The sequence below is a fragment of the Microtus ochrogaster genome, chromosome 5, assembly GCF_000317375.1.
Source record: "Microtus ochrogaster isolate Prairie Vole_2 chromosome 5, MicOch1.0, whole genome shotgun sequence".
Lineage (NCBI taxonomy): Eukaryota > Metazoa > Chordata > Mammalia > Rodentia > Cricetidae > Microtus > Microtus ochrogaster.
In genome coordinates this window covers 67,613,346-67,638,312 of record NC_022012.1, presented here as the reverse complement: position 1 = coordinate 67,638,312, position 24,967 = coordinate 67,613,346, and the positions used below count along the sequence as shown (strand labels likewise).

Here is a 24,967-nt window from a genome sequence, read left to right as displayed (position 1 = left end):
AAAAAAAAAACCACCAAAAAACAAAAAAAACAAACCTGAGGACCCCATATGATCCCCAGTACCCTCAAGTGAGAAACCTTGACTCAATATATAAGGTGGGGAGGCAGGGAGGAAGACAATAGATGTTAACTCCCCACCCCCACATGCATGTATTCCATGAATACACACAAAATAAACCCCATTTCATGAAAAGACATGGGATAAACACAACATACAGCTGCTAATTTGAAGTGTGAACCTATTTTAAAGGTGAAATACCATAGAGAAACTTTGGCTCAGGAAATCTCTGTGAGATAAAGCAGAAGCTGAACTTTCTGTAAGTATGTGCAATAAAACTTCACAAGATTTTGGTAAGAGAGGCTAATTCTGTCTTTATCTAATAGTCTGAATTATCAAAAACAAAAACAAAACACCAAAGGAAATGGCATTATAAACTTCAAAATACACAAATATTCACTCTGCATTACACAAGCGGAACCCAGCATGAGCAGCAACAGCTGAGCTGTGCAGAGACAATGCATCTGTTGAATTCCCATTTCCTTTTACTTCAATAGCACCATTAAAAGAAAAGAAACTTTCTGCACCTTAACTAACAAAAAGTACTGTACTGACCCTCTTCTTTACAAAAGGCTCTGTAGCAAAGGGCCATTACTTTTTCCTTAAGGAACTGAGAGGTAGGGTGTCTTACTTATTTTGGAATATAAACGCTAGCAAGTATTTTTGCCTCAACGGAAGAGTCCAAGATTATTTTCTTACAGGAACTCACATTACTGGCCTCCAAAAACCTTTCAGTTGGCATCTGTGGTAAAAATATAAACCTTTAAAATATGGTCTCAGACTAGCACAAAGCTTGAAGTCTGGATCTTCCCATGTTAATGTCGTCAGCAGAAACTTTTTCTTTGTAACTTGATTCCCCTTGCAAATGGCCCTCATATATTTTCTGAAGAATTTGACTTCCACAGTTTTAATAGTTCTCTTTAACCCTTGCCAACCCTGGCTCCCATATCTTTCCTTTAATCTGTGGCTCCACACTGACATGGCTGTCTACATGAACAACAGGTGTATAAACAGTTCTTTGTCTGTACCCAGAGCCTGTGGGCCAGACAGATAGGACTATTTTAATTGTTCATCTCGTTAGCATACAGCTGACTGGCTGCTACTATTGGGGGAGTAACAGAGAAGGAAAATCCCTAGGCCTGCTATGCTCTAAATTGCAATTCTTATAAGAACCTCACTTTAGAATAAAGGGTGCAACTCACTAAATGACTTAGTTTTACACACGGAATCTTCACAATCTGTGTACTTTGTAGAATTACCAACAAGCAACTTCTTTTCATTTAATCTGTACTCACAACAGAAAAAAGTTAAACCTAATTAGTTGATGAATTAAAGAACAGACTTTAAATTTCTTAGAATGAAGTCTTCTGATTCCATTCTAATAACTTGTTCATTTGTACTATTTGCTGAATATTATTGCTTTTCCTTTGACCATTACTAATATGGACTAATTAAATGATCTTTAAACACTGTCTAAAATATTGTTAGCTTAACCCATTTGATGTCTCTTTAATCCTTATATTTCCTTAAATGCATAAGCACTATTATTTTCAAGTATTTTTAAATTTAAAACCATTAAACTGAAAACAAAAAAAAATTCAGAAGTTTCCATTTAGGGGAAAAATAGATTAAAACAGTAGAAATAAGTATAATTCTTTTTTTTTTTTTTTTTTTTTGGTTTTTCGAGACAGGGTTTCTCTGTGGCTTTGGAGCCTGTCCTGGAACTAGCTCTGTAGACCAGGCTGGTCTCGAACTCATAGAGATCCACCTGCCTCTGCCTCCCGAGTGCTGGGATTAAAGGCGTGCGCCACCACCGCCCGGCGAGTATAATTCTTTTATTCAGTTGAAATCTAGACACATAATTTTCTATAGTATGGAAACCCATACTAGAATTAACTCCTGCCTCCAAAGACAGTAAGAGTATTTAAAGTTAGAAGGGCTGGGAAGATTGCTCTGGCCTTGCAAATTTGAGGACCTGAGGTTAGATTCCCAAAACCCACATAGGAAGCTGGTTGTGGCAGGACATACATACAATCCTACTGCTAGGAGGCACAGACAGGAGAATCCCTGGAGTTTGCTGGCTAGGTAGCCTGGCCTATATAGTGAAGTTCCATGCCAAGGAGAGACCTGTCTCAAACAAAAGGTAGTTGTTGATTAAGAAAGTCAGGCACAGTGGCACACACCTTTAATCCCAGCATTTGGGAGGCTATTTAAAGATAGATGGATCAGCCGGGCAGTGGTGGCGCACGCCTTTAATCCCAGCACTCGGGAGGCAGAGGCAGTCGGATCTCTGTGAGTTCGAGGCCAGCCTGGTCTACAAGAGCTAGTTCCAGGACAGGAACCAAAAGCTAGGGAGAAACTCTGTCTCGAAAATCCAAAAGAAAAAGAAAAAAAAATCCAGAGGGCTTGGGGTGTAACTTGATGGATGAACACCTAGTGTGTAAGGCAATGGGTTCCATTTCAGAACTGAAAAAGAGGAAAGGTTCTTTTTATGGAGTGAAAGGGGATTGAGATAAGTGTCTCTCTGGGAAACAGTCCTGGCTGTCCTGGAACGCGCTTTGTAGACCAGGCTGGCCTTGAACTCACAGAGATCTGCCTGCCTCTGCCACCCAAGTGCTGGGATTAAAGGCGTGCCTGGGTTTATAGAAGGGAAAGGTTCTTAACAATCATCTATTTTCTTGATAAAGAACAATGGCTTGGTTAAACTACCCATACACACTTTATACTAATGGTAATCTTGTTCACTCATCTATTTGCTTTGAAGGCCTGAGATGAGCTACTGATACCACTTTTTGAGATGCAGATTCACATCAACTTCTTTTGATCCATCTCAGCACACCTTGGCTCATCTTAAAGCCTTAAAGTATTTCAACAAAACTCATAAAGTAGTTATTAAAATAGCTTATCATGCCGGGCAGTGGTGGCGCACGCCTTTAATCCCAGCACTCGGGAGGCAGAGGCAGGCGGATCTTTGTGAGTTCGAGACCAGCCTGGTCTACAAGAGCTAGTTCCAGGACAGGCTCCAAAACCACAGAGAAACCCTGTCTCGAAAAACCAAAAAAAAAAAAAAACAACAAAAAAAAACAAAACAAAAAAAACCCAAAAAACAAATAAAATAGTTTATCATGGTGGCACACGTCTTTAATTCCAGCACTTGTGAGGCAGAAGCAGAAGCAGAATCTCTGAGTTCAAAGCCAGCTCCAGTCCAGTCTACACCAGTAAATTTCAGGGTAGCCAAAGCCACATAGTGAGACCCCACCTAAAAAACAAACAAACAAAACACTCCAAGAAAAAGGACAACAAAGATGAACAAAACAAAATAAAAAAAAAAAATCAAGCCAACCTCCATTTTAAATACTAATAAGCCAATTTATGATCAAAGTAAGGAACTAACAAAATAGATCTGTGGATAAATCTTGTTTTCCTCCTTTTTTTTTTTAAAATAAAGGAACCTATTTCTGTAAAGTAAATAAATTAGCTGTGTTTATCCCCCCCATATGTCAAAGGCTGCTTTATTTTACATTAGATTAAGTAGGGATGGGGGTGGAGCCTCAGTAGTAGAGTACTTTCCCATCAAGCATGCTCTAGACTTGATCCTTATTCTCACTGGAATCAAGTAGTGTGACAGAGATCATACAGTAGGCAAAGCTGAAGATAGCTGCTGTTCCTTCTATTTTTCCCTTCACAGAAAACACAAGTCAAATCTTTCCAAATGCTAGGAAAGAGATTAGTATCATATTTAAACCTACAGCTTGGATACTCATCTATAGTAATGTTTTTAGAATAAACTCACTGAAAAAAATACTATTTGAATGTTCTTTGCGAGTTTCTGAAGATATTTGTGTCTAATAGAATTCTTTTTTGGAATGATGGTCTGAGAGTTTCAGGACAGCCTGGTCTACAGAGTAGTTCCAGGACAGTCAGAGCTACACAGAGGGTTTCTCTGTAGCTTTACAGCTATCCTGGAACTAGCTCTTGTAGACCAGGCTGGCCTTAGACAGATCCGCCTGCCTCTGCCTCCCAAGTGCTGGGATTAAAGGCGTGCGCCACCACTGTCTGGCTACAAACAACTATTTTTATAGGTCAAACACAAACATTATCTAATGTTAAAGAAAAAGTATTTACATTTCTGATAAAAATGGAAAGTAGTTTTAGAATATAAAACTGTATTTTCTTCTCAATCAATTAGACTTTATGGTCATGAAGGACAATAAAGAGACTGATTCTGAGTTAAGACCAAAAGATGGAGTAAATAGAAACAACATCCCTAATTGCCAAGACATAAGGTGGAAATACTGAGATTAGAAACCAGGTGGCCATTTTGTGGAGACCTGGAATCAATACCACTTTATAGAAATCAGGCCCTCAGCATTGGGGCACTCAATTGCTATGGCAATAGGTGAGTTTTAGCCTTGATCACATGGCTTATAGCTTGAAATCTGTTTCACGGGAAAGTATTTTTAAGCATGCAGTGAACTTTAAAAACCATGCAATAAACATGAAAACACGTGGTATCAGTTACACAGCAGGTTCAAATGAATCTTTAAAAGACAATTTGGATGAAAAATAATTCAAGACATTAAACACAGAATTTTTTGATGCACATAATTTAGAATTCTATTCTTTTTCTTTTCTAAAGAATCAGTATTTTTTTTTTGTTTGTTTGTATTTCCTTTACTGAGATGGGGGTATCTCTGCGTAGCAGTTCTGGCTGTGCTAGAACTTGCTTAATAGATCAGACTGGCCTTAAATTCACAGACCTCCACCTGCCTCTGCCTCTGCCTCCCAAGTACTGGAATTAAAGGTATGACACCACCACCCCGCTAAGAATTACCATGTTTTTAAAAGATTAATTAAATTATTTTATCCTCGGAGGGGATTAATCTAAAATAGTTTCCTTTGTTTGTTACCTAACAATCAATCTAGCTGCTCTCTTATCTCAATTTTTTTTTTCTTTTTTCTTTCGGTTTTTAGAGACAGGGTTTCATTGTTTAGCTCTGGTTGTTCTGGAACTCACTTTGTAGACCAGGCTGGTCTCAAATTCACAGGGATCTGCCTGCCTCTGCCTCCTGAGTACTAGGATTAAAGCATGCACCACCACCGCCTGGCACATTTTATTTTTTTTTTGATTTGGGAAAAAAGCTAAATTTAGACCTGCAAAAATTAAGTGTCACTTGTTAATTTTTTGCTATTGAAGGCAAGTTCTGAATCATAACAGACAACTTTTCCAGTCTAGAAAACCTTTCTGAATCAGAAAAATGTCTTCCTAAAATGTGGCATTGAAGACTGAATCTAGATCCCCCCCTTTTTTTTTTTTTTTTTTTTTTTTTTTTTTTTTGGTTTTTCGAGACAGGCTTTCTCTGTGGCTTTGGAGCCTGTCCTGAAACTAGCTCTTGTACACCAGGCTGGTCTCGAACTCAACAGAGATCCACCTGCCTCTGCCTCCCGAGTGCTGGGATTAAAGGCATGCGCCATCACCGCCATGGCTTTCTAGATCCTTATACATGCTACAGAAGTGCTCTACCACTGAGCTACAGCCCCAGCCTTCTTTCTACTTTGAAACAGGGTCTTATTAAGTTCCCTAAACTGGCCTTGAAGTTGTTCTACTCCTGGCAGAGCCTCTCGAACAGCTGAGATTACTGGCTTAAGACATTGGTCCCACCTAGAATAGGGCCTTTATAACTCAGTCTTGCTTTACAAGCTATGCTATCCATCTGTATCCTTTCCTTTCCTACTCACTATCCAAGGCATACACTGTCATTCCAATGACTATGGATCTGGAAAAAAGACCAGGCTGAAGCTAACAGATCTCTGTAGAAAGTTTCTTCTTCTTCTTCTTCTTCTTCTTCTTTTTTTTTTTTTTTTTTTTTTTTTTTTTTTGAGACAGGGTTTCTCTGTAGCTTTGGAGCCTGTCTTGGAGCTAGCTCTTGTAGACCAGGCTGGCCTTGAACTCAAAGGCCTGCCTCTGCCTCCCGAGTGCTGGGATTAAAGGCATGCACCACCACTGCCCGGTAAAGTTTCTTCTTTTTATATGTGGCCATAGCAGAATTTGATGGACCAGATGGTAGTCAATAAAAAAAAAATTAAAAGGTTCCTTTTAACATTCCATTCACCCTTTCCTCCAAAATCTCATGAAAAATAATTAGGATAAGTGGGGTTATTACACATAAGACGAGCATGATTTACCATTGAAGCTGATCGACTGTTTGTAACAAGGCTTGATCCTCCATAGTTTGAATTCAGGTTTCCAATTGGTGCATTATGGGATGGTCCCAATAAACTGTGTATATCACTGTGACTAGTAGGCAGACTGGTAGAAGGTCCAACTGCATGGTTCCGCAGCACATGGATAGCATCATCCAGTCTGTCTAAACGATCCTCCATTCGAGACTGCTGTAAGGATCAAAAACAACATGGGGTAGGGTGGTTACTGTGGATATCGACTCAATTTACTAAGCGTCTACATCTCTTATTCAGGGATATAAAGAAGGCAGCAAATGCAATGTAGTATCAATTAGCTTTAAAGGCGACTACCTGCACTTCAAATCAACAACAAAACAGGCAGCTATCTTCAGACTAAATTTTCAAAAGTGCTGCTTCTTTTTTCAAAAGTCAACTGCTTTATAAGATGAATTTACCCATCTATCTTGAGGTTATTTCTTTTAGTTTTTATAATAAATGAAGGCTATTATACCAATACTCAATTACAGTTGATGGAAAGGGATAAACTGTACTTTAACATGATCTCTGAAAGATGTCAATTTGGGGAAAGGCTCTCAAATCCATTTAAGTTTTAGGTGAGCAGAACACACCTATCTTCAGTGGTGTACACATTCAGATACGCTCTTTAACAAAACTGAAGGAAAGACAACTACTGCCCATGGGTCACACATGCCTTATATACAAACACAATTCTGGAAACCAAAAGCACATGCCAGTAGAGCTCTTAAAAGAAGTCATTCTTAACAGACACATCTACTTCTATCACTGCTACAAGAGCTGTAATGCTCATTTGTTTGATTTTTAAAAGACGCTGAAGTCTGTACAGCTTAATAATTTTAAATGGATAAGGGACGTATAAGTAATTTAAACACACAAAAAGGCACCATCTAAAAGAAATAGTACCTCACAGACATCCTTTAAGAAGGACATTGCATCTTGCAAATGCTCGTGAAGTTGCTGCTCAACTCGATTTTTCTGGCAAAGTCAAGACAGAACAGGAGGCAAAGCACAGGTTAAGATTAACTCCAAAAGAGATGAGGAAATAGCTGATGTGCTTGTTGGCATAACCTGTTAGTAAAGTTAATATGGAGATCTGCAAGATCTACTTGTATTAAGCTCTGAAAGGCTGGGCTTTAACAGGGACTCACAAGGTTAGCATGTAACTAAGCACACACTGCTTGAGTTTGCTTGCAAAATATGTGAGAAGACAACTTTCCTCCAACTTGAAATATTTTGTTAGGCACAGAAAAAGAGGGCTTCTGATTGCAACCTAGAATTACTGAATGATTACATGACTTAGCATATCACCAGGATCACGCTCATTTATTTTTATTACACTTTGTGATTCTGGGTCACAGACAAGCACACAAACATAACAGTAGAGAACATTCTACCACAAATTCTTCACCTTGGAGTACTAGTCCTATTTGTCTGGCAAGCAATGTTTTGCTTGTGTGGTATGTACTTTATTACAAGAAGATATCAGAAATGCTTTTATAATAAAAAACTGACATATGTAAAAGTCTAATATAAATATAACAATACATGATTTTGAATCAATGGATTTGATTTCTTGTCCTTTTAAAAATAAATTTCATATTGACAGTATAGAAAAATTAAGTCTTATATTTTTCAAAAAAACAAAAATCCTTCAGTATTCTTTTAATTCCCTATGTCTATATAAAACAGATGACAATAAAGACACCTAAAGCGTCATATTGTCTACTAAATCAGGCCATCTGTTAGCAAAGAATGTGTAACACTATCCTACTATTTCTTCACTGTTACATAAGATTTTAGGGGGAAAAAAAGCAAAATCACTAATAACAAAAAACCCCTCTGAACCATAAAGACAGCAGAAGGCTCTTACCAGGGAGTGAAGTGAGTTTTCATAGCTTGGGGATGACGGAGCTTGCCCTCCAGCTCTGGGCCACTGACTGGTACCTGTTAAACCGAAAAAAGCATTCACATGTATGGATGAACTCAAGTGTCTCAGTAATGTTAAAGAAAAGGTAAAGATATTCAGTAATAATAAACAAATAATGGAAAACTTGTTTATCATTCAGCATAATATTAGCAACTTACAAGCACAAAACACTGAAAAACTTTTTCATTATTAATTCTTGTAAAACACAGTTAGCTAGCATTATGTTTGTATATTCTTTAGACTTTGTCTATACACATGTGCATCTTTGAAAATATTTATCTTTTAAAGATGTTTGCTTCCCCACAATGGCTTTACAGTGTTCGATAATGCTATTAATGATAACATTAATACTTATCTGTTTCTCTGTACCATAATTTTCTTAATTACCATATCTCATCACTAGCAATTTTCAATTTATAGTTTAACGTGTATTTCTCAATTTAAACAATGTACACACATTCACGTGCATCTTCTGACAGTACCCTAGCCATGCACGGATGAAGCTGTTTCAAAGGCTAAAATGTAACAGTTAAAAAAAAAATGTTTAGGTGGGGAGTTGATCATAAGCTAAAGACTCCAAATTATTCAAACAAAAAAATCAATTCAGCAAGCTAGGGTGGTAGCGCAAACCTTTAAATCCAGCACTCGGGAGGCAGAGGCAGGTAGATCTCTGTGAGTTCGAGGCCAACCTGGTTTAAAGAGCTAGTTCCAGGACAGCTAGAACAACCCTGAGAAATCCTATCTTGAAAAACCAACTACTGTGTGTGTGTGGGGGGAATCATTTCAACCATTTTGGTCCAATCTTCCTCCAAACCCCTGTGTGATCAGGCTGTGACAGGCGTTCTGAAATGTCTGAAAACAGGACAGTCAGGAGGCACACAAATGCTTTGCAAAGTAGGCAGTTTCTGTGGTTCCTCATGAGCTTAGTGTTGAGGGTGCAGAAGGATGCACTGCACCACTCACATGGGAAATCTGCACACAGAAGACTGTGCATGTATGTTGGAGACTGAACCCAGGGCCTCATACACGTTAGATAAATGTTCTACAACTCATTAAGCTATACTCCAGCCTTATATTTATAGTTTTTTGGACAGTAATATAAAGAAACCATACAATGGGTCATCTTTACTCAATGGGTTAAGATGCTTGTTGTCAAGCCTCACAACTGGGTTTTATACCTGGAACCCACATAACAGAAGAAGAGAACCGACTCTTGCTAGTTGTCCTGACTTCCAGATGTATAAATTATGGAAGGTGTTCCCCTCCCATCACACACATACAAAGAAACCACACAAAGATCTAAAATACCACCCATTTAACCATATATTAAAAAAAAGATGGGGAAAAGGCTAGGAGTGGAGGTTGGGAAAACTGTGATCAGGATGTAAAAAATAATAATAAAAATTAATTTTTAAAAAGACACATAGTTAAACTTACTTTGTTGTTGTTTTATTATTGATTGGTCTACCCACTGTTACAACACAAGGTTAAAGCAGAATATTAGAAGGGTTAAATCAGTGAAAGATATCTCTATGAATGTCATACAAATTAAATTCTGAGCTACATTTCATGGACAAGGGTGCTATGACTGTAATAGTCACCTAATATATATATATATATATATATTGGTTTTTTGAGACAGGGTTTCTCTGTGGTTTTGGAGCCTGTCCTGGAACTAGCTCTTGTAGACCTGGCTGGTCTCGAACTCACAGAGATCCACCTGCCTCTGCCTCCCGAGTGCTGGGATTAAAGGCGTGTGCCACCACCGCCCGGCCAGTCACCTAATATTTTATGTTGTTGGTCACAAAGGGGTGGATGGACAGTTACAGAAGACAGAGCTAGCTCAGAAGTTAGCACCATCATCTGGTAAAGTTCAGAGTACAAGCATTTAGTGGAGGCTGGGAGTGTAGCTCAGTGGTACAATGTTTGCTTAGAATGTGTTAAGTTCCTAGGTTTGATCCCTAGCATGTGGTACACACAAAAATAAAACAAGCAAAACAAACAAACCAACCAAAAAAACCCCCAGTTTTATTTTAATCTGCCTTATAAAAATGATCTTAAGAGAGATGAAAGCATGCCACCAAGCTAAATAAATGTATTTCTGGTAATGGAACACTAATACCATTCCCTTCTGTGTATAGATTCTAATGTAATAAATAAAAAAACAAACAAACAGTAAATATACCAAAATCTTGGCAGTCTTGGAGTACTGGTGTCTTATTAGCTATGGATGAAACCTGAGTGGGGTGGAATCAGATTCTAGACACAGACCATAACACTAGCTAGCATGCATCTGATACTAGATAGAGCTATAGCTTCATCTCTTCGTAAAATTAGCATGAGAAGAAAATACACAGGTTAAATTTAGAATCATAATGGTGCCTCTTGCATGTAATTACCAACTATTGCATGCAGGAGACTAGAGAAAAGGAATAGTGCGAAGGCTGGAAGTCTTGGTGCGACTTAGAATAGACTGCTCCCCTTCCCAGCCCATCACTTGTTGTTTGGGGCTGGACGTGCCCACAGGGAGAACATATACTTTGTGGGAAACAATTTCTTTAACTGTCCTGTGGTCTTTTTTTTTTTTTTTAAACTAACTATCCACTCTAGAAATGTGGCTCTTAGTTTAGAAGAGTTTTAGCAAATTTACTTAGTAAAATTTATTGAACATATTTATAGGAAGCAAGCTAGGTGGTGAATAGGGTTAGAGCTGAATTATTTCAGGGAAGACTTTGGTCATATCTAAATTTATTCAGTATTTCTGATTTGCTCTTATTCTGATCAGTGCTTAGCAAGTACTTCCCCCAGTAGAACTGGTTCCTAAGTTAAGAGAATGGATACTGCCTCCTATATAGCTAAGAATATTTATAGGCCTTAGTTCATTTGTTAGTTCTCTTGTTTCTGGGACAGAGTTTTACTATGTACCATTGGACAGCTTGGGAATTGCTTTACAGACCAAGCTGGAGATCTGTCTGTCTTCTGTCCCCCTCACCCCTGTGTTGGGATTAAAGGTATGTACCACAATGCTTGGTTCCCAGTTATTTCTTATTCCAGACCTCCAGTAGTTTCTCTTTGTAACCTCACCCTAAACTCAAGCCTTCAGGAATCCTGCCCTCCACTGGAGTCCTAATCCTTACAGTTTGCCACAATATACCCCAGTCACCCTTTCCACACATGACTAGATGAGGAGGGCAGGCACTTTCTCATGTCCAGATTTGGGCTGCACTTCCTTTATACTCACAAAAGCTGCTCTCCTCCTATTAAAATCCTCTTCATAAAATCTGTGCCCTAACCTGATCACAACTCAGTGTCAATTCTGTGGTTTTATTTTCTCAACTCATCTGGAAATTTGGTGAAGTCAGGCAAGCGATTTAATACTGGGCATGCTCCTAGATGACATACATGAATGTTTTGACTAAACTGACATAAACCTAAACTCAATTTTTACTGGGAGGTTCTGAGGGCTGACACCAGGCCCTAATATTACAGACTTTCCTCATCTATATCCCAAATGAAGGTAAAGAAAGTCAAGGAATGGCCAGGGGGTGGTGGTACATGCCTTTAATCTCAGTACTTCGGAGGCAGAGACAGGCAGATCTTTGTGAGTTCAAGGCTAGTCTGTTCTACAGAGTGAGTTCCAGGACAGGCTCCAAAGCTACATAGAGACCCCGTCTTTAAAGACAAAACAAAACAAAACAAAACAAAACAAAAAGAAGAAGAAGAAACAAAAAAGAAAGAAAGAAAGTCAAGGAATGGTTAGCTTGTCTGCTTCCCAGGCTTCCATATTGGACATATTCTAACATCTAACACAAATGTGTGTCACTTTCTAAACTATAGTAGGCACAGCCATTTCTCTTTCACCATGAGATACTATATTCTATACCAACTTTAGCTAGATCCCAATAACTAAAATAAACATGGCATGTCCACTTCAGATGCAGGTAACTGAGGTAGGCCTAGTGCTGGTCAATGAAAAATGAGGATAATTCTGTAAGGGAGACTTCTAGGAAAGATTTTTTAAAGAGACATGGGGAAAAAAAAGATCCTTTTTTCTTCTACTGTTTGTAGTGTCTCAAATAGTTGCAAAGAACTGCTAGGAGATAGAACAGGGATTCTGACATGCAGATTTACAGTTAGCTTGCATTGGGCCTCTTGTTACTTAAGAACAAAGGCTCACACACCTTTAATCCCAGCACAGACAGATCTCTAAGTTCAAGGCCGTCTTGGTCAACACAGCCAAGTTCCAGACCAGCCACAGCTACACATATAGTAGCACTCTGTCTCCATGCCCCCACCCCCAATACTCTAAGAACAAATGGTTCTTTAATGTTCAAGCTAGGAGGGACCAGAGTTCCTTTTCCTTTCATCCTAAGCTTCTTAATAAGTATAATATCTTAGAAGTGTCTTCACAAGTGCTTGAGATAAAAATGCTACTGGTTTGGAAAGTTCTGGAGGAAGATGAGATGGGTTTATCCAAGAATGACAGTCATGAAGCTGCCTGTGAGGATCTGTTGCCTGTGTGTTTATCCTGTGCTGAGTCAGACCAATGGTCAGGCATGAGGAACATAGCTAACTATGGATGGCCCACTTATTCCAGATAACAGAACAAGGTCATATAAGGTACAAAGCAATCTGTACAAACAGCAGTTCTTTCACACAGTGCTTTTCCTTCTTTCCTCCCCATCTCTGTTCTGTCATAGTGTGAGTATTCATATATGCAAGGGAGGGAGAGACAACAAAGACAGGAGAAATGTGCATTTCTAAATACATTTTACTTGGTGTTTCAGTAGCATTATGTGGAAATGAGGACTACTGAATTCAAGGCAGGCCCACTAAACATATATAATCAGTAGCCTACATTTTGATCAGCTATCTGAGTTATAGGGAAAAGACTAGTCAAACCTCACTTAACAATGCAGGAGACTTCAGAGTTGACTTGTACCAGTCTAGATTTCACTCATGTCTTCCTAGGCGCTGAGCACCAGGCTCCTCTCACATGATTAGTAAGCGCAGTGAAAGCAGACATGGACACATCCAATGACAAAGAGCAAAAACAGGCTGTGGCAAAAATTATGCCAAAGATTTTGGTAAAACAGTGCCAAGATAATGAGCAAGGATAAGTTACATCATTCTCCCTGTAATTTTAACTGTTAAACAACTCTAAGTCAATGGGTCTTTCATCATCTTGCTTATGTGGGCAACAGCTGCTTCACATTTACTAGACAGCTGAAGCCATGATCTCTGAAAAAGTGGCCTAGCCGGCTACTAGTGAAGAGCAGCTGCTGCAGCTCAACATGTCCATCTTGGAATGTGGCTGAGTAGAGACACAAGACTAACAAAGCACAGGTGACAGACAAGAACCCTGACTTCGTGAAACCCTGCACAACACAACAATGCTTAGTGAAAACTACCACACTGTCTAAGTGTGGCTAGACAGGAAAGCAGAGACGCTGCTGAGGCTGACCGCTGTGGGGGGACGGGGTGATTTCATTCAGTTGTCTAATAATGGCTCTTCAAAACAAACACATTTTTTTTTGTCAGCAAGTACCTTCCCTCTAAATGTTGCTTAGCAAAAATATGGGTAAGGTTTAAACACTATTGCTAGAAAAGTATTTTCATGACTTTACTTAATACTAATAAAAATTACCATTTATAATTATATTATCTCAACAAATTCATTCCAGAGGATAGTTTTAGAACTTGTCAAAATTAATGTTCAAAATCAGGAAATAGGAAAACAAAGTGAACCATTTAGGCAGCTCCACTACTGCTGGTCATCCACAGCATAGTCTTTTTCTCAACAGAAAAACTATACAACCCCTGGTAAGTTTTCATTTAAAAATGTGTAATTATAACCTGGTAGTCTCAAAGAAGTTACATATATTACAATCGGCATTGGAAACCTAGGAAGAGTATGCATAAATAATTCAAGATGAGCAATTATTTCAGTACTTCTTCAAAATGAACTCCAGGCAGTTTCTGATTAGATATTTATTGTCAAAATAATTGTTTCATAATTTAAATAGAACTTTACTGAAATTTTGTTGAATCACAATTATTTTCAAGTAGACTTGTATGTGCTATGGATAAAAGAGAAACTCACCTGTGAGAGGTGAAGGGGATCCCACTGGTGTTGATGGGTTTGATGGAAAACTACTGCTTGTATGGTCAGGAGAATAAATCTAATCAGAAAAATAAGAGATACACATGAGTCAGATAACAGCAAAAATACAAACCCATCCATGGAGCTGTTTCTGTGATCTTGGTCACACTACTCATTCCAAGGCTCATAAGGAAAACACTTTCATCCAATTGTACACTATTTTCTCACTAGACACCAAAGTAGCTTCAGTTTTCAAACTAGGACAAAAAATATTACACAATTTCAAATGTGAGAGGAATAACAGAAATATATATTTCTTAATTATTGTTGTTGGAAAGTTCTAATTATCAGCAGAAAAATCAAGACATGAGTTTGGGTATGGGTGCACCTCTGCAATAATTGTCAAGTTCAAGGTCAGCCTGGGCTAAACAGCAGTAACAGGCCATGGAGACTAGTCCACGCCTGTGACTAGTACAAGGCGCAGAGGTGAGACTGAGACTTTAAGGTCCCATATTTGAGCTGCATCTTTGTCTCAAAATAAAACAAGCTAAGCCGGGCGGTGGTGGCGCACGCCTTTAATCCCAGCACTCGGGAGGCAGAGGCAGGTGGATCTCTGTGAGTTCGAGACCACCTCTACAGAGCTAGTGCCAGGACAGGCTCCAAAGCCACAGAGAAACCCTGTCTCGAAAAACAAAAACAAAAAAAAATATAAATAAATAAAATAAATAAAAAAAAATAAAAAAATAAAAAAAACAAGCTATTGTAAAGTTAAAACATCTGGAAAGTAAATAATCTTTAAAAAATACCATTTAAGTACTATAAAAGTGATAATTCCACAAAAAAAACTTAAAAATAAAAAGGTAGATTCTTTTAGGCTGTTTTGTTATTAGTGGTTTGAGTCAGAGTCTAGGTTGCATAATCAGGATCTCGACAGACCTTGTATTTGTGATTCTCGTGACTTGGCCTGCAAGGTCTGGAACTTCAGGTGTGTCACAGAAAGCTTGGTTACTATGCATTTAAAATGGTCTTTAAGTCAGGTGTGGTGGTGCACACCTTAAATCCCAGCACTCGGAGGCAGAGGCTGGTGGGTCTCGAGTTTGAGATCAGCCTGTTTACAGACAGAGTTTTAGAACAGCTAGGGCTACAAAGAGAAACTTTAAAAAAAAAAAGTTTTCCCTTCTACCTAAATATTAACAGTCACCACTTACCCCTTTAAAAAGTTACTTATCTGTTTTAGTTCCAATGACTGCGTATTAAATTAAGCTTTCTCTAAAGGACACTAAACTTCTACAAACATGTTTCAAGATCTTTATCATTGTGACTCATTATTTCTTATGTTCAGAAGTCAGTTATACACCTTTTATGAGCAACCAATGCTAACTTCATAAAGTATATAATACAATATTGATGAGGGAGGGAAGAATGATTTCACCAATGCTGAACAGATAAGTCAGAAAATATTCACACAGCTGTATTCACAGATTAGTTTGCCTTGCTGACCATTACTCCTCAGCTGTGAGAACCAACTGTGAAAGCCCTGGAGAAACCTTACCTTCTGTAGTAGCTGGCAGCTCCCAGTTCAGTGCTGGTGCTTACAAGTGCTTCCAAGCTATCCATTTTCTGTCTCCTACTCTCAATCCTTACCTAGTCACTGCTGTGCTGACAAGAGATGAGGGATGGTAGAAATGGCAGAGCCTGTGCTTGGAATTCTCACCGGGGTGACTTTTGGACTTCAGGTTTAGCTAAAGTTTACACCTCTTCTACTTTCCAGTTCCCTTAAAGGTTTCCGTAGAGTCCAAGTACCCTTTTCTTCTCTAGTCACCTGGTAATGACATTCTTTGTGCCATGTTTACACATCCTGGCGACTGACTCCTGAACTAACTTCTCCCTGGACAGACTGAGTAGGACACACCTGAACTTTGAGTCACTACTTTTCTTCCTATCCTCCCCAAATTTTCCCTTCTTTTCCTCTATTTTCGTTTGTGTTCTCCGTTTTCTACAAAGGGGTCTGGCTCTTCCCTTTGCAGATAACAATATTTACAATTCTGTTTCTGGGATAGGTACACATCCTTCTCATACCACTTTAAACCTGTGCCTGCAACCTCAGGTGTTCTTCCTCACAAGTTGTTCACCTTATTTTTTGACACAAGATCTCTCGTTGGCCTGGACCTCTGGCTGGCCAAGCCCTGGGGACCTATTTGTCTTCCCAGTGTTGAGACTTGTTTGTTTTTTCCAAGACAGAGTTTCTCTGTGTTGACAGCCAGAGCTGTCCTGGGACTGGCTTTGTAAACCAGGCTGGCCTCAAACTCACACAGAGATCTGCCTGCTTCTGCCTCCCAAGTGCTAGGATTAAAGGCATGTGCCATCACTGCCTGGCAAAAGAAGTAACTTTTTAAAGGCATGAACAACCACCACGTGGCTCCAGTGTTGGGATTATAATGAGTGATAAAATCTGCTATAATACATATTGATAAGAAGATTCTTTAAATGGTGAGATGTATCTTAGTATTTAAGTAATGAGGATCAGTAAAAGAAGAAAGTGAAAGTTTGTTATAGAGGCAGCATGGTATAACTTTGAGAACAATTATGTGGTGAGGTTCTGTATGGTGAGAATTGGTGTTAATCTTCTAGGCTATATGTATCTCACACTTAGGTAGACATAGGCTTTCTCAGGTGTGAATGAACTGCCAAGTCTTTCAGCTCTGCTTTTTCAGTGAAGCAATCCCTAAGTTTGTCAAATGCTGGTGAGAGTCCCTTTAAGTCAAAGAAAACGGGCTATACTTTAAAGTCATATGATCATATGATATATGGAGTCATATGATATTGGAGAGACAGGACATGGTTCTGATCCTATACTCAAGCAGCAGTGAGCTTTTGGGAATCATGGTGGAAATAGGAGAAACTATACTAAAATCTATCTTTTCCAAAAGAAGCTTCTCCATTCGTATAACAGAAGCCATTTTTTTTTTTTTTTACCATTTACCCATTACACTTGCAGTTTGATGTGATATCAGACAGAATTGCTATTCATTCATTATCTACATTTAAAAACTGTGGGGTGGGGCAGGGTAGGGTGGGGAGTTAAAGAGATGGCTCAGCACTGGCTGCTCTTCCAGAGGACCTGGGTTCAATTGCCAGCACCCATAGGATAGTTCACACCTGTCTGTAACTCTAGTTCCAAGGATGCAATACCCTCACACAGACATACAGCAGGCAAACACCAATGCACAGAAAATAAAAAGTTATTCATGGGCATGGCAGATAAGATGGCTCAGTTTGCTCCCCAAGATCCACCTGGAAAGAGACCAGATTCCTGAAAGTTGTTCCCTGACCTCCATGTGCCCCCCAAACAAAACAAAACACTGTTTTACTCCTACATAGGGAGGAGGACTAGTGCAGCACTACCAGATGGCAGATCAAATCACAACTTAATTAAACTATTTCATAAAAATCATTCTTTTAGAAATCCTAAACACCAGGCTTTTCTGGCAATGAAAATTCTAAATGAAGATTTCTTTCTTTACCTTTCTGACCTTAAAGAATTCCAATACTGGTATTTAAAGAAGAAAAAAGTCATTTTAAAATGGGGGTGGCAGTGACTTAAGAGTCTAGGGCAGAAACAAAGTCAGAGCTCATTCTACATGCAGCCCACAGGCACCTACTTAAATGGCCAATGATGAATAACTCCCAGTACCTTCTGCCAGGCTTAAATGGTAATATTTCTCATTTTACTGCAACAAATGAGGCTCCTCCTCCTATCAGTCATGGTCCATTCCAATCAGTAGGGTGCCAATAAAGCCAGAGGCTAATGAAAAGAGCCTCAGACAAAAAGAAACAATGGGGAGCTCCAGGCCCAACCCTGGAACTGAGGAGAGTCTAAGGTTTTAAACACTGAAGCTTTTGCACATTTCAGTTAATCTTTATTATGCTAATGTTATTGAGTCTAAGGAACAAAGAAACTTATTTCATGAATTACTTCTAAACTGTCAACTTCCCTGGATTTTCTTTTCTTTTGTTAGAGACTACTGACCATTTAACTATCTAGATTAAAGCACACACATTTCTCCTTCTCTTCTTCCCTCCCTAGCTCATTGAAATCAAAACATAAATTATCACAAAGAAGCCTGATATAATCAACAAAGTTAAACAGTCCTCTCGTTTGATCTCTTCTAAATTAAAGACTGAATGTTTTGATATGGTATTAAGCACTGAGATAAACCAGATGTTTCTTCCTCCATATAACTCTCCATGGGCACAGTCTTAAAGGGTGATTGTCTGGCAAATGTTCAGGGACACACAGATTTTTCCTTTCCTTCTATCTACTCATGTGTATTATCTAAACTAGTGCACAATCCATAGGGCTTTGGGGACTTTGTGTAAATACCTTCATGTACAATTCTCTTTCTTGCTATCCTGAGATTAAGACCACAATTATCCAAGCTTAAACCTAAAATAAAGGAACCTTTGCAAATGCATTATCTGGCCTTACATGTTTAATCACGCAGTATTCTGTGTGTTCTTTAATACCTAAACTGAAGAACAAAGATTGTACCCTCCGGTGTTTCACACATGAAAGACCTTCTAAGGCAATTGGGGAACTAGAATTAACTTCTAATGACAACAGCAGTGTTTTCTCATGAAAAGTAGAAGCTATATCATATTAAAGATACCATATTCTAGCCATCTGAAATATTTAACATAAAAATTTGGTATGCATGTCAGGTTCTCAGATGTAATTCTCATTAAGTTTCTTCCTCTTATCTCTCCTAATTCTTCAAATCACCAGACAACTGTTTTTGTTTTTTAGCACATTTTAAACACTAAACATTACTTATGAGAATGGGAGTCTACAAGGAAAACTGGAGAAACAATATTGTTTGGGGAGATAAAGGGAGTCTGAAGAAAGGGATAGGAAGCGTGCATGTGAGGGTCTGCAGTGATGGAGCAGATGGAATGGATCACTCTTAGCTATGACAGAAATGATTTATGGAATGACCTGGATGTTTCTGCCTAGTAACAACACAGGACTGAGTTTCATTCAATCCAGAGTTGAGTTTCCATAGCAACTTAAGCCCACCCACTAGCTAGATTAAACATTTTTCCCCCTGGCTTCCATTCTGAGTGAATTTGGATTTTTTTTTTCTCCAAATACCATCCTGGTTTGGCTAGTATGCTGTTCATAATATGGAAGGGAAATCAAGGATGTCAGGATAACTAAAGTAAGCTTGAAGGATCACTGAGAACATCACAAAGTCTTGTCTGCCCCTATAATGGTTTCTTCATATACATTTTCCTTAGAAAAACAAAACAAAACCTTATAAAAAAAATGATTCCCAAATGGAGGTTTTATTTTTAAATTTTGCTTAATAGTAAGAGTCAAATGTAAATGTCCTTTTACAAATGAATAAACTATCTGTTACTAGTTCTTTTAAAATGAGGACCATGGCAGGCTAATCAAATACCCAAGAGCAATTTTCTTCTATACAAGTTTTCTTCAGGGAATAAATTCAGAAAAAAAAGCAGGACAACTCCTTTTAATCATCCTCAACACTTCTAATACAGTCCCTATAGCACAGTTTCATAGATCCCCAAAGCAGTGGAAAGGAGCACTCTGAGGCTAGATAGAGGGGATTGTATTGCATATGAGCTCTACTCTTATTAGCTGGTGATCCCCAGGGCAAACTACTTCATCTTTTGAGCCCAATTCCTTAACCTTTAAACCTTAGTTTCCCCATCTATAATAAGGGGGTAATAATGCCAGGGTGTTCCTGAGGATTAGGTGAAATAGGGCATGGAACTGGTTAGTGTAGTGCCGAGCAACTAGATAGCACTCAGACCACAGTTGATCATTTCCGTGGGTTTGTACCCCACCATTATTACATATGTTCCAAGATTAAATCCAACAAACATTTACTGGATTCCACTGTGTACAGGGTTTCATATGTGGTAGAAGAGTTTGACTTGGCTTCATTTCTTAAAAAACTCATACTTACAGCTATGGAGAAAGGTTTATTTACTCAAACAATACATAAAGGAGTTTCTTTCTTCAAGAGCTCAACAGCTGCTCACATATCAGAGTTCTACTTTCCCTATCAACAGCAAATGTTTGAGAAAGTTCATTGTATTGCAGACAAAATATAAGACAACTTTGGAATTCTAAAAAGCATACTGCTTAAGACAAAAGGATGAGGAAAAAATAAAAGTCTAAGGAGAAACTTTACAAGGCAGAAAACATAATTTGAAGCTGAATAAGTATATTTGAGTCTTACAGATTATTAATAAACATCCTTCTCTCCTTTCTGGCTTTAGCATACCAAAGTACTTTTAACATTTTAAGAGTCATACATATTAAATGGTGAACACTGTGGTCCCTATTTTTTGAAGTGATCAAGACAAGCTGTAACGTATTATAAAATCTCTTTTAATCCATTTTGTTCATTTTAGCACAAGTCTTTCAATGATTCTGAGCCCCACCCTCTGGTCTGAGTGAACCAGCTGTAGCTGACTGCTTTTTTCCACAAACAAACAAGCAAACAATATTTTCCATCATGTGAAAACCCTTATAAAGGCATTTCCTTCATATTAGATGAGTTGGATTTTCTTTCTTGGCTCTTCTTGATTTATTTAAATGGGCCACTTGAGTAGTTACATATAAATTTCCCCAAATTTCTTTGTTTTACCTGTATTTCTTCTATTCAAATAAAGATGTATTAAAATGAAATCACAAATACAGCTATTGTAGGTATGTAGTAGGTGGTGTTATCATAAGTTAATTTAATGGTATATACCAATATAAACAGAAAACAGTTCCTGGAGCTAGGTCCTGTAGACCAGGCTGGCCTCGCACTCACAGAGATCTGCCTGCTTCTGTCTCTCGAGTGCTGGGATTAAAGGCGTGCGCCACCACTGCCCGGCTCAGAAAATAGTTCTTAAATGCATAATTATGTTAAAAGTGTTGTGACTATGCCATTTACTGTCCACAAAATCTTAACCCTAGTTCATCAGTAGAATGTGTACCCAATACTTACAGATGCCAAAGCCTTTCCAAGTGCATCACCCGTCTGTGAGCTTCCAGCAGCATTCCCTCTGGCTCCTGGATGATTTAAACAGGTAAACAAATCAAGAAGACTAGCAGGAATGTTACTTTTTCTTAAGCATGTACCTATTACTTCAAGGGTAGCCTGGCTTGTGATCTCACATGTCACAGTGAATCAGGAAACACTCTATGTGCTTTAACAAGCTATAAAAATAAAGATGAGTTCCTTATTGGTTTTTGGATTAGTGAAACTTAAAGGTTAATTATCTTCTTTCATTTTTATTTAAACTAACTACTAAAAATTTTATTGAACAATATGGGTTTCAATAAAACTCTCAAATTAGGATTAGGAAGCTATCCCAACCCAGAAGCTCACCTAGAATGCTATCTGACCCATTGATGGGAGGAGTATGGGAGGTGGCAACATATGGTGAACTGCTGGTACTGCCACGGTGGAAGCTGGACATTGGCGGAAGACTCGTGTTTATGTCTGTAGGTGACACTGAATGTGGAGGATAACTCTAGAAAAGGGAAAAAGACATGACATAGTACATGTTTTCTGAAGGCTGGGCTATTGCTTAGTAGTAGAGCACTTGCTTAGCATGCATGAAGGTTTTATTCCCCCACCCCTGTGCTCTTGTGTGCACGCGCTCTCTCCTCCTCCCCCCCCCCTCTCTCTCTCTCACACACACACACACACACACACACACACACACACACACACACACATAAAAAATTAAAGCACACGTTTTCTAAACAGGAATATACACTTGACAATCTGTATAATAGGTTAAAATGAGTATGACATATGACAAATTAGTACTGTGCGACAGGCATTCCCACTGAAAAAAGTTATGGTATAGTAAGCCTATAAATACTTCCAGGTTCACAAGTTTTGGTTTAATTATAATTTATACAAAAAGAGCTAAGAACAAAATGTTGTTTGATAGCCTACCAAGCGGTCATGTGAATGAAGGCTGCCATAACTACTGGACTGAGACATGTGGGAAGTTGAGGTTCCCAGAATTCCACTGAAACCAGGCTGGCTCATCCCGTTTGATGAACTCCAAAGGTCAGAAGAACTGTGGGTCCCATCTAAAATAAAAAGAAAAATAAAACAAAGTTTTCCCTAGCCAGAATTTTTTCTTTTGACAGTGTACAAAAAAATATAAAGGGTATAATGACAATTGAGTTCAACTGTCCAGTTACTACAATCTAGAATCATCCTGGAAAAGTAATTCAGCGAGGAACTGTCTAGATCAGACTGGCTGAGGGCATGTCTGTAAGAGGTTTTCTTAACTGGGTTAGCGAATGTGAATGGTACCATTTTGTTGTCTGTGCCCTGACCTATTTAAGGGTGAAAAAAGGTGAGTGTACATGCATTAGCTTTTCTCTGCTCTCGACTCTGATGTGTTTATCTGTGTAATTCCCACTGCCTTGACTTCCCTGCTATGATGGATCGTCACCCTCTCTAAGCTGCTTTTTGTTAGGGTGCTTTATCACAGCAACAGAGACAAGCAATGCCTGCAGATACCATTCCCCCTTCCAACCTAGTATTCTTTCAGGTTTTCTTCCCTCTTAGCCCCCATAATTACTATTTTTAAAAAAGAGATTTTTATAGTAAAATAAACAAACAAGAACAAAAACAGTATAAACTGTAATAGGTAGATTATTAAAACAATTCTCAAAAAACATATACTTCACACCAAAAAAGGTAATAAATAATTGAAGTCTGGGGGCAAGTTGGATTTAATTCTTGGCTAAATGTTCAACCAAAGGCCTTAACCCATAATAGGCAACACACATCATATCAGACATTCTGAAAATTTGGAATGAAGAAGTTTCTATCACAGCACGATGGGGTAAAAAGTGACATTATATAGTGAGGTTTCAAATGAGATGTCAGCAGTGACTTCATCTACAGCACAGTTGCGGAACCATTTATGTAGTGATGTACGGCTCCCACATATATATACCACAATACCAAACCACAGGAGACCAAATAAAAATGATTTGTCAGACAGGAATTAGAAGAGATGCAGCACCTCTCTAACATGTCTCAGTTAGTTCTTTATGAGACTCTAATGCAAACCATAAACTACTACTCTTTCTAAATTTCATATTTCAACATTCTCCTAACAAATTAAATCAGAATTAATTTCCTATGCCGCTGAGATTAGCCACATCTTCTCCTTCCTTCTGATTCACTGTACAGTCTATAAGTAGTCTTGTTTTCTTTTAAGGCAGAGAGCTTTGATCATTTTTCTGTTAGAAGTAGATGATCATTTCAAAGGTCTGTTGGATAATTTAATTAAATTACAATTAGCAATAAATGCTCCAGAATATTGTATGGCTAAATTTTAACTGATTTCATAAAAAATACTTAGAAAAGTATGTCTGAATTTCTGTACAGCTATCTTTTTTCTCACATTTAATGCCAACACACTGACAGTTCTGGCTGGCTCTCACAACTGCTAGTAGTGCTTACCTTGCATAAAGAAAGTGCTAGCGAACATACTGGTTGGTGGCTTGGGAGATGGATAACTAGGAGATTCACGGTTGAAATCGTCAGAATTTGGGGATGGTGCATATACCTTAAAACAAAACAGGAGACTTAATTAAATGTAAATGATTATATTATTTACATAAAATGAGTTCTATGTTTCACAAAGAACCTAAAAGACTCATCTACTAATCTCCATTAGTACATATCACAAATATTGCTACACAGTTGACATCAAATTTGGTTACTAACTACATGTTGCTTTTTAGCTGGTTACTAGAAAATAAATTACTTCAGATGTTCATGTATTCCATCTTGTTATAACAATTATAAGAGGTGGCTGAAAAAGGCCTAAGACACTCAGACAGAAAAATATAATTTTCTTAGCAGCATGTGTTTTGAAATCTAATGGGGCAAACAAATGTCTCTGAATATTAAGCAGCAAACTTTCCACTGTTGTAAACTATAGCAGTTCAGACAAAGAGAACAGATGAAATGACCCTGGTAAAAGGCATGAAAGGACAGCAACTTCCTTAGCTTAGGAAATCGAATCAAATTCTGCTGAGAGGTCTCAGTTCTTAAATTTCAGGTATACTTCCAAGTTCGACATATCTTAAAGAAAAAGATTATTTGTTAGGGCAGTAATGCTTTCTTTTAGTGAACATTTGCTCTAGATAAGGAAATTATGAACATTTTAAAATGTCAAACGGCCAACATTCACAATCCTTGAGAAAACTAAACGGGCAGCCAAATAAACAGTGAATGAAATATGACCACAGAATTCTCAGAATTACTGAACTTTAGAAAACAAAACAAATAACAAATAAAACTTTACATGAAGCTTGGCATAGTGGCTAACGCCTGCACTCCAAGGAGGACGGATGGCTTCAAGTTCAACACCAACTTTGGCAAGAGTGAGACTGTCTTACCACCAACCATGCCATCAAAATGTCTTCTATTGGGAGCTCACCAAGGCCAGTTGGACTGTGACTGAAAAAGCATGGGATAAAACCGGCGAACAATGAGGGATGATGAGAAGCCAAGGACAATGGCACGGGGTTTTGATCCTACTTCATGTTCTGGCTTTGTGGGAGCCTAGCCAGTTTGGATGTTCACCTT

The 24,967-nt window shown here is 38.4% G+C and overlaps 1 protein-coding gene across 5 annotated transcripts in view; it reads right to left on the bottom strand.

Annotated features, from left to right (window-relative positions):
• Tcf12 (transcription factor 12) overlaps window positions 1–24,967 on the bottom strand; it is a 270,002-nt gene that overhangs the window by 15,564 nt on the left and 229,471 nt on the right. For 3 of the 5 annotated variants that reach the window (XM_005347649.2, XM_026779114.1, XM_026779113.1), the window contains 8 exons: window positions 23,834–23,939; window positions 22,301–22,440; window positions 21,722–21,866; window positions 21,338–21,402; window positions 14,310–14,388; window positions 8,150–8,223; window positions 7,183–7,254; window positions 6,244–6,450 (listed from right to left, as the gene is read on the bottom strand). In XM_005347649.2, coding sequence (XP_005347706.1) covers window positions 6,244–6,450; window positions 7,183–7,254; window positions 8,150–8,223; window positions 14,310–14,388; window positions 21,338–21,402; window positions 21,722–21,866; window positions 22,301–22,440; window positions 23,834–23,939 — 888 coding nt within the window. The remainder of the gene's footprint in view (window positions 1–6,243; window positions 6,451–7,182; window positions 7,255–8,149; window positions 8,224–14,309; window positions 14,389–21,337; window positions 21,403–21,721; window positions 21,867–22,300; window positions 22,441–23,833; window positions 23,940–24,967) is intronic. The other 2 variants (XM_005347651.2, XM_026779115.1) reach the window with 1 other exon arrangement.